Consider the following 10,904-nt stretch of genomic DNA (forward strand, 5'->3'; position numbering starts at 1 on the left):
CTTTGTAGTATTCACTAGGATGAACATAGGGGTGTATGCACGACCGTATCTCGTTGTATGCAATGTTTAGATGACCTGGATAGGGTTTGGCTTATCAAAGGAGTGATTCTCATTACTGGTATACATACAAGGAAAATTACCACAATTTGACTCCATCCTGCACTTGCTTGGAGAAGTCTGGGTGCTAACCAAAGGAGGTACACCATACTGCCACCTAGGTCTTCAATACCCATGTGGTGATTCTTGTTTGGGAAATCACATATGTGTTGCATACATGTTGAACAACGACCTTGGGTACCATAAGCCCTATGTAGGTACCGAAAATATACTAAATATTCCATCATATTAATATTGCCTTGAAACCCAATTAAATTTATTAAGAACTTAGGAATTTAACAAGATAAGAAGCCAATACCTATTTATTCTTGTTAGAGGTATTTTTGCTCAAGAATGTAGGTTTTTAGGGCAAGATGAACATAAAAACTATGATAATAATGGAAAAAGGGATAGTTGGTGATGTCAAATTGAGAGACCAACAATGGAGGAGGTGGGGGAGGTTCACATGGAGGCTTGTACGCAAATGGCTTGAGCCTAGTCTTCAGCTTGACTCTTTCATTTGCAAAATTTACCAGAGATCCAATAGGAATTGTGGGAGGTGGAGGAAATCATCACAAACCAAAATTGCCTTCTAATTCTGAGGTTATTTTGATCATAGTTGATTGGGTGCATGATATAAGCCATATGAGGGTGCATCAAAATCAGTGTTTACACATTGTGGATATCTATTGATAGTGACAATCACTCTAGGGTGAGGTCCTCCTAGAAATAAATGACGCGAAGGATGAAATGCTCTTGAGGTTGGATGAGCTCCCACTATAATTCAAGGCCATGGGAAACACATGGCAAAGATGGAAGCTGCTATCACATGTAGAAAAGGACTTGCTCTTGATAGTCTAGTTGACTCGGTACCCATTGAGGTGGATGTCTCCACCTCATCTTAATCATTTGAATGTTTGGAGCTCTTTTATATGCCTGGTTTTCTAGTGTGTCTAGGACTATGAAGGAAAATATTTTTTTGTTTACATATCTGTGTAGACTCTTTGGTTGGTAAGCCTTAGGAAACCACATGGAAAGGATGGAGGTCGTTGTCACATATGGAAAAGAAGCTACTCTTGACAGTCTAGTTGAACCAGTGCCCACTGAGGTGGATGTCTCCACCTCCTCTTAATTATTTGAATGTTTGGAGCACTTTTATATGTCTAATTTTCTTGTGTGTCTAGTCTTATGAAGGCTAATAATTTTTTGTTTCCATACCTCCATAGACTCCTTGGTTGATAAGCCTTGTATCTATTGTTCTTGGGACAAAATATCTCTTATTTTGCCAATGCTTTGGTTGCCCTAGGTGCGCCCAAAGGCACACAAGGAGTTAGACAATATGTAATTTCTTCACATGAGCGCAAAGGCACACAAGGAGTTAGAAAATATGTAATTTCTTCACATGAATAGGGGACTCTTATATATATATATATATATATATATATATGTATTGGTAAATTAATTATAAATCACTCTGATGTTAAAATTTGATTTTTAATTAAATAGTAATTAAGTTGATAGTCTCTCCCTATTGTATCTTGGGAGATTAATGTCTCTTTTAATCAAAATATTTATCTTATGCATAATGATCAGTCATAAATCTCTCTCCTTGCACTAGGACCCTTTAGGGGGCTCGACCATTAGGATGCGTAAGCAGGCTCGACCATAGGGCCGCCATCACCTTTAGGTACTCGACCATAAGGATGCGTAAGCAGGATCGACTGTTAAGGACCCTTTAGGGGGCTCGACTGATAAGGACCCTTTAGGGTGCTCGACCATAAGGGAGAGGAGAGGAGAGGACCTTTAGGTGCTCGACTGTTAAGGACCCTTTAGGGTGCTCGACCATAAGGACCTTTAGGTGCTCGACTAGATAAAAGATGTTGGCATATTCGAGTGGTCTATACATCAATAGATGGAATTTCAAATATTAACTAGCTTGTATCTCTAAATCTATGTTTACATGTCACATTTATCTAATACAATTATGAAATTACCATGCAAATTATCAAATAACAAATGACATCATGTGAACATGTAGATTTATATAACACATATTGATTTTACTTGACCCATTAATTTTGAAATGGAGAAAATGGTAATGTATATCAACCACATTTACTAATGACATTGTACTAGTTTATACTAATAACTAATTTCAAGTAAAATTATGTTAACACAACCACTTTTATGTTTTTACGACATATTTTCTAATTATTTTTTCAGAAATTTAATATGAATCCGTGAGAATTGTAAACATGCATTGTGAAATTTACATAAACAAAATATTTCAAAATTTTCCAAAACTCACACTATTTATATATTTAAATATATATTTTAAGTAATAAAAAATTATATAACTCATTAAAAAAACCATAAACAAAACAATTAAACAACTGATTATAAAACTTCATTTAGATTATGGGAAAGTGGAAAGGAGAATAAATAGTATTGCATCCCATGATTTAGTGGACAAATAAATATAGATGCTAATTATGAATAAATTATACCAAATGTAAATATAATTGGATTTTTTAATTGCTTAAATTCATAGTCGATGCAACGGGATCAAACTTATTCTTACGAAAAGCTCATGATTGAGCTCATTCGAAAAGTAAATATCAGTGAAAACTAGCTTTCCTATATCTCCTTCAGATTTTTCCTTTGGCAATTTTGAATAATGGAAGCTTCTTTGATCTCTTCAAAGGCTTCAGTGAAACACTTGGACAGCATATGTGCATCGATATAAGGTTTTGTCCCCATCACTTGAATCTTGATGGTGCCCATATAACTCAGAATAGATACATACAGAGACTGCAAAAAAATATTTCAACCGTAAACTATGTTTAATTTCAAAATATTTAAACTTCGAATACCCTACTGTAAATCTCCAACATTAATTGCATACCAACAAAAAGAACTTTAGTGTATTTACTCACCATAGGTGCGCCAGATACAAAGAAGGAAAAGTCTTTTACTGCATTTCCCTCAATTGCAATCTTTTCCATTGGACCGATCATATTTGATATCACCATCGTTGAATTGGCAACAGTATTGTACAGAGATATGGAAGTCACCTGGATTGTGTCATAAATTACCGAATTAATAATCATTTTAATCTATTTAATTTTTTTTAAATTCAGAAGAAAAAAAATGAACTATACCTGGGGTCCTTTTAACTTCGCTAAATATCTCAAGATTTTTGCATTGATGAAGACTCCTAAAGACATTTTATGTCTATCTATAATACACTTTGCCTTTCTGACAAACTCCAGAGGATTGTCCACTTTTCCTGTTAGAGGTACTGGCACATGCAAGAAACCAAAGTAATTTCCCCATGGTGCTTGAGTTTTTGGGTTTAGCATCTCATCTATGCTCTGCACGAATATAAGTTGTCAGCAGATTTCTCAAAACATCCTCCTCTTATTAGCTAACAATAATTATTATAACAAATGCATTTGAAAAGAATTAAACAATCATTAGGAGTAAAGTCAAACAAATTGATGTAGTTCTTTCCATTCTGAAATATTTTTAGAATTTATAATTTAATTAAATTCAGGATTTAAAAAGCTATAGATAAATTAAATAGTTTAATAAGTTATAGATAAATTGTTTAATGTATATAACCTGTAATCCAGCCATGACTCTTGTGTTTAACAAACATAATGCTGTGATTCTTGCTTTCTTCATTTGATTAATAACAATGTCTTTCAGAGGCTCAAATCTCTTTTCATAAGCATCTTGCAAGCTTTGTTCACCAACTGCAGTAGCCAAAAATCAATGAGTAGTTCATCACTTTTGAATGAACTAGTAATCAGAAATCAAAGTTGACATTGTTCTGAAAAAAAAGTAATCTCTACTAAATTATGATGAGTCATTTTTATTTAGATGGTAGATTTTGAGAATATCTTAAAAAATTAACCTCATTCTCATGATTTCAATTTTTATTTTATTATTGAGCTGAGAGGCTTATTCTACAACCCAGTATGATAGGTTAGGGTATCCATCTTTCAACAAAGTTGAAATTTTGCTCATATCAATCAAAATAAAAAGATTTAAAACATCTATAAAAAAAATTAAATAACTATACAAAACATTTAAATAATATCAGCTCATAACAAAATTTGTACATGAAAAAATTAAATCCCTTCGGACTAAATTTATGTTAGGTACTTATTTAAAATAAATCTATATTGGCGAAATATTCTAAAAACAAAAATCAAAATAAGTTAGAAAATAAAAATTGCAACAAGACCATTATTGCTAATATCTAAAATCGGAAATCAAATTAAGTTAGATAATAAAAAGCGATTACCAGCTGACAACCGAATCTGCAAGTAACGTTGCATGCCATAGAAAATTACTCCAGTGATCACATCATTCACTGTCTGTGTCGATCATAGCAAAGCTGTTAGTATACATGTAAACCAGACAATATGAATCAGTACTGCGAGCATATGGCTGTGATCACATACCCCTCCTAAATTATTCTTGATCTGTCTGATGTCCTCCAAGTGAATTGTAGCAGAAGAAAGAGCAGTGGGCATGTGTTCGACTCCAGGAGGTCCTCGAATAGGCAGCTGGCTATCGTCAATCCATCCGGTCGTTCTCAGCAAAGAGCTTATTACATCAACAATCGTGTACCATACTAAAAGTATGAAATACCAGAGTGTCTGATAAAAAATAGCTGCAATGGACTGCTTCGGGGAAGCCATGGATGTAGTATAACTACGCCTGATACTAGGAAATATCGGTGGAAGATCGGGATTGTCGGCTCTGCTGGCCATAGTAAACAATGTGGACATGAAAGAGATGCCATCTCCGAGGGAATGGTGGATCTTGATAATCAGAGTGGCTCCGGCCTTGCTCGTTTTGTAATTCAGAAGGTGGAATTCCCAGAGAGGTCGCGACTGATCGAGAGGCTTGAGGGCCAATTTAGAGATATAATCATCCACCCAGTCGTCGTATGATTCCTCGCCAGGAGGGAACTCTGGAACAAATACGTGGTCATCGACGTTCACTGTCGTTCTCTGCCATCTCAACACTCCCTTATTGTCCTCCTTCTGCAAAGCAAATACACAAACAAAAGTAAAAGTATGTAAGTGCAGACTTTCTTTTGGTGAAGTTACCCTTTGGTAATGAGCAATTCAATTTACAAGGGGATATTAATAGAGATTCAACGGTAATCTAATCTATATCTTATAATTTATTTTTATTATTATCTAATTTTAAGGTCGAGGTTCAGCCTAACACTTTAAAGTAGTTTTTTTTAAAAAGTATTTAGTCATCTGTTGATCTTTGCATTTGTAAAGACTGTTTTTCTCAGATTTTGATATGATGTTGTTCTGATCTCCTTAGGGAGGTCCTATATCTGTAAGTTTTGGGTTTCATATGCTCTCAAGAAAGCTAGTTTTGACCCTTGCTATCTCTTATATGTGCTCTTTATATTGACTTAATATAATACTATGAAGATTTTTCTCCCTGGAAAAATTTACAAAGATATATATACTATATTTTTTTGGAACTTGCAATTAAAAAAAAAAAAACATATTCTTAACCATTAGACCTATTTATACTGTATCTTAAAACAATATAAAATAAAATGTCACAAAATAATATAAAAACGAAATTGTATTCTTTTTCTTTTTAGTACTGAGGCAACCCAGCTTATGCATATAGGACTTTTTTTCAGAATTTTTCAACCTATCCTATCATGCTACTAGAACCCAGATAAAAAAAATTATCATTAAACCTCCCAACCTCCAGAAATATACATTATTCACCAAAAAGGAAAAATATATCTTAAAACAATATAAGATGAGATGTCAAAAAATATACTGAAACACAAGTTATGTAGAAACGGACTATTGATCCTGCAATTTATAACAATAACAAGAGGAGAGCAACTGACCACTATACAAGAGAAAAGGGGGTTCCTTGGCAAGAGCGCATCGGCCATGTTTTTCTTGGCGCGAGAGATTTCTGTAATGGTTTCTTCAAATTCGAATAGGACATTTATGCAGGCAGCCATGGGCGGAAGATACAGAGACTGGCTGATCGGCTGCACTGGCTGCCCTTCCCCTTCCAATTCATGGTCATCTCCCCGCAGCTTCGTGTACGACTTGAAACCCATAATGTGAATTTAGACTTCTTACAAATAAACACAAAACAGAGTGACAGAATTCAGCTGATCACCACTGCAAGGTGTTTTTAGCAGTGCAGGGCTGAAAATGTCATTATATAGGTTTGAACAGTTGGATATCGTCTGTGGTAGTTGACAAGTCATTTAATGATACATGTTCATAGTTTATACAAACCAAAAAAAGACGGTACAGGTTTCAGCTGATTATTACTATAAAGTCCTTTTTTTAGCGGGGTAGGGTTGAAATAACCTTCTATAGGTAAGAGCAATTGAATAGCATCCGTTGCAGTTGTACATGTAATGGATTTTTGTTTTTAATTTGGTAGAAATTTATTGAATTGGATTTTTGTTTTTAATTTGGTAGAAATTTATTGAATTGGATTTTTGTTTTTAATTTGGTAGAAATTTATTGAATTTGTTAGTTTGATAGAGATTTTTTTTGTTTTTAATGGGAGAAATGGATTGAATTTGCAAGTTTGATAGAGTTGTTGGGAATTTATTCATATAATTTAAATAAAAAATAGTAATTTAAATAGTTATATTATAAAATGTTTAATTAATAAATAAAATAAATATAATTTTAAATAAGATGGTGAATTATTGTTATTTAAAATGTATATTTAGATTTATAAATATATTGAGTATTGTTTCAAAGTAAAAATAATTTTGGTGAGATCATATTCAGAAATATATGGTTGACAAGGTTGATGTTTTTTGAATCACTCACTGTGGTTGTCTTTAGGATTAAGATGAACCATAGTGGATGATTCCAAAATGCATCCACCATATATTTCTAGAATGTGATTTTACCCTGAAATTTCTTTCTTGAAACAATATGATCACAAAACCCTGAATTCAGAGATTGAGCATTATGAAAAACTCATGAGAGAGTCAAACTTTACAAATTAAGGTGTTGTCTAACTATTTTACTTTTTAGGTCCAAATTCTCTGATAAAATTGTGAAAAAAACTCTAAGTTCTAATTTTTAAAACATATTTTTGACAGCATAAAAAGATTCAGCACTCTCAAAAACTTTTAAAATATATAAATTATACAAATTAAGCAACTCAAACATATAATTTTAACAAATATCTACAAAATTAACCTAAACCATCTAAAAATCCAAATAATTAAACTACTCTCAATTAAAAAAACAAAAACAAACAAACAAAAACTATAAAAACCCTAAAAAATAATGTGGCAACAAAATATTACGCTGGGCTATAAACACTTCAATTCAGATAAGTACGACCAGTTCAATAACATAAATAGCGTCTATCTCTTTATTACTGTAACTCGAAATCAGAAATGCTCGCAAACCGATGCCATGATCAGTCAGATTCCACTGTCAGAGCGAGATCACATTTTCCCATAAATTCATACATTACTATCTACACCTAACTACTCAGCAGCCCTTAAATCCAAACTTTACTATGTACACTGGAGTACAGACCAACGGATGAGATATGAACACTCAAATCAGCTTTTCTCCAATCTAGAACGTAGTGTTTATCCAGATTTCAATAAATAACGCGTACATTGATTTCCCTGATCGCCCCTTGAAGGGACGTTAAAGTTCTTCAACTACGAAACCGACAGCTCTCAACGAAATCTACTCAAGTAACTTCAACACTTGGTTGGAAATGAAATCACACGTTACAATTTTTACCTATTCAAATTCATTGAGTTGCAGGTGTACTTATAAGGTGTACAGCAAAGTTAATAGCTCACTCGACTTTATTCATTTGATGTTAGGTTAGTTGGATGTATTTGAGTTGGATACACGGATTTATAATGGATATAAAAAAGGTAGGTAATCAATATTTTTAGAGCTAGCTCTATTAATGTGTTAGGTAATATATATATTTTTAAGAATTTGTACTGCTAAAATTACTGCAGTGGCATATACTGCTCTGGTTTATTAATAAAGTTATATTAATTCTATAAAGCTATAACTCTAAAAATATTGACAGCCAAAAATATATAGTTGAAAAAATATCTACCCACTATCAATCACTGATAGTGTATTTTCTTTACTTTTTCTTAATAAATGAAGTACTACTAATCATTAGTATGGTTAGATAGGATTTATGTTACTTGGATGCATGATACATCCAGTCAACCTAAAAAGTTTGTCCACATGCTACTACTTTCTTTTCATAAGTACAGGTAAATGAATATGATAACGATATAGCATTAATAAAATATCACTTTCCATTTATGAAAATGATTTGCTTTTAATAAATTTCTTTGTAGGCTCTGGTCACAATTTGGTCAACTTCTTTACCTAATGAAAGTTTACTCAATAACTTTGTTGGCTTTGATCATGATTCAGTGATTTTAGTTACTAAATACTCATGAGATATAGATTAATTAATTTAAGTGATATTTAGTCCCTATCAAAATGTAAACCAATAAATTTGTGTAAAGCTTAGTTCAAATTACCTCTAAAAATCTATTAAAACCAAAGCTTAGTTCAAATTACCTCTAAAAATCTATTAAAACCAAATCATTCTCATAAATTTATTTCCTACCTTTTTGTCATTGTTTGTTAATATTAGGTTGTGGGAAATGTTTATGACAATATAATTCTATTTTAAGTAATAAGTTCTTATATTAGCTTTTGTATTTTAAAGTTCTTATATTAAATTTTTATATTTTAACTAATAAATTATCATATTAACTTTTCACTTATTAAAATTAAACATTTATGAAGTTAGAAAATTAGGTATAGTTATAAAATATTATATATTATATTTAGTTTTATAAATTTTTTTTTTCAAAAAACTACATATTACACCGAATTTAGCCACATCAATTTCTAACATTATTAATTTTTTTTAACCATAGAATTTTGAACCCTTCACCCTTTACGCAAAAAAAATAATTTAATAAAACTCCATATCATAATTATTATTTATCTTGTCATATAAAACTTACTCTTCCAATTGTAAAATAAAACATTAAATATTATTGCATGGTACTGAATATCGTTATTAATTTTATAAGAGCCCGTTTTAAAAAATCTGCCCATGTAGTACCCATTGTTACAAGCGTAAATGCTATATCTAAACCCACTTTAACTCAAAGGTACGATATGGATAGCACACAACCAAAATATGTGTAGTATTCCATTATATTTGGAAAATCTTTAGGTAATCGGATCTCGCTAGGATTTCCAAAATATGGTATTTGGTTTTAAAAATAATTTTATTTTTACTTATACATTAATTTTACTTTAAAATATATAATGTTGGTTAAATGGCAATGAAAAATAAATATTTTTCTAAATAAAAATGGTATAAAAAAGGTTTCTTAAATAATTATTTTTCTAAATAAAAATGGTATAAAAAATGTTTATAGTAATTATGTTATAAGAGGTTTAAGGTTAATATATTTTAAAAAGTATTTTTTTTTATGTAGGAAGAGTAAAAAATAAAAAAAATTATTGCTATAAAAGTCATTTCATTTGAAGAGATTAAAAATATAAGTTGTTTTTCATGATAAAATAAAGATTTGCTTAAGTTATGATCATATTTTTATTGAAAAAAGGTTTGAAAAAATATTTACAAGAAAGATATATGAATTAAAAGATCTTGTTTTGTTGTAAAATTATTTAATATTTGTGAGATTTTTTTAGGTCATGGTCATATTTTATTGGAAAAAACAATTTTTAGAACTTTAATGCTTGAGTGTAAAGTTGTATATTTCTTGAATTTCTTCAGTGTTTGTAGTTTTACTATAGTTGATTGAAGATAAACTAGGAGATCATGCCTTGCAATGAAATTGTTTACTATCAGTGAGATTCATTTAGGTTATGGACCTATTTTATTAGGAAAAGAGTTTGAAAAAATAGTTACACAAATGATAGTTTACAAACTAGAAGTAGGAAAACGACTTTTTAAACAACTTTTATGGTATTTTGTCTGGAACTTTAATGAGTGAGCATAAAGTGGTTTTATGTCATTTGAATTTCCTTAGTATTTGTAGTTTTATTGTCACTAATTGAAGATCTCCAAGAGAGCATGGACTTTAAGAAATTTTTGAAGACATTAGGCACATAAATTGTTCTTCCTCATAAAATAAAGATTGGTTTAGGTTATAGCCATATTTTATTGGAAAATTGGCTTGAAAAAATATTTTTAGGAAAGATAAAAAACTAAGAGATCTTGCTTTGTACTAAAGTTATCTAATATCAAAGAGATTCTTTTAGGTTATGGCCATACTTTATTGGAAGAATGGTTTGAAAAACTATTTACGAGAAGGATAGATAAACTGAGAGATCTTATTTTGTAGTAAAATTGTTCAATAACAGTGATATATATATATATATATATATATATATATATATATATATATATATCTTACAGGATTGGCTTTAATTAAATAATTAAAGGCAATTACTTATTGATAAATTGATATGATAAAATTATAGACATTATTTCCTAAATTTGACACGAGTTTAAAAGTGTGTTATCAACTGATTGTACTAAGTGTTTAAGCATTTAATATTTTGCATTTTCATTAGCATTATAGATTTATTAGCTATACTTTATATTATATTTTTAACTATTAATTATTAAATTTAAATTTAAATAGAGAAAATCGAATTAATAGAGGAAAAAGTTGCTTTGGTATTTTACAAAATGCCATGAAGACAAAGTCGCTT

The 10,904-nt window shown here is 30.7% G+C and overlaps 1 protein-coding gene across 1 annotated transcript; it reads right to left on the reverse strand.

Moving 5' to 3' along the window:
* Positions 1–2,609: 2,609 nt before the first annotated feature.
* LOC149231088 (wax ester synthase/diacylglycerol acyltransferase 11-like) lies at positions 2,610–6,336 on the reverse strand. Its single transcript, XM_089376194.1, has 7 exons — positions 6,005–6,336; positions 4,569–5,156; positions 4,409–4,481; positions 3,721–3,854; positions 3,258–3,470; positions 3,033–3,170; positions 2,610–2,907 (listed from the first exon to the last, which is right to left on the reverse strand). Exons 1-7 carry the CDS (start codon positions 6,224–6,226, stop codon positions 2,734–2,736), a joined length of 1,542 nt encoding a protein of 513 aa, XP_089232320.1. The 5' UTR covers positions 6,227–6,336; the 3' UTR covers positions 2,610–2,733.
* Between the last annotated feature and the right edge of the window lie 4,568 nt (positions 6,337–10,904).

This window comes from Pinus tabuliformis, chromosome J, assembly GCF_031772625.1.
Source record: "Pinus tabuliformis cultivar Carrire ecotype Pingquan chromosome J, CPIR1, whole genome shotgun sequence".
Taxonomy (NCBI): domain Eukaryota; kingdom Viridiplantae; phylum Streptophyta; class Pinopsida; order Pinales; family Pinaceae; genus Pinus; species Pinus tabuliformis.

Coding starts and splice junctions, on each gene's coding strand:
- LOC149231088 (XM_089376194.1), bottom strand. CDS start 6,226: ATGGGTTTCAAGTCGTACACGAAGCTGCGGGGAGATGACCATGAATTG. Junction 5,157..6,004: donor CCCTTTTCTCTTGTATAGTG/GTCAGTTGCTCT, acceptor TTTGCTTTGCAG/AAGGAGGACAATAAGGGAGT. Junction 3,171..3,257: donor CGAAGTTAAAAGGACCCCAG/GTATAGTTCATT, acceptor GACACAATCCAG/GTGACTTCCATATCTCTGTA.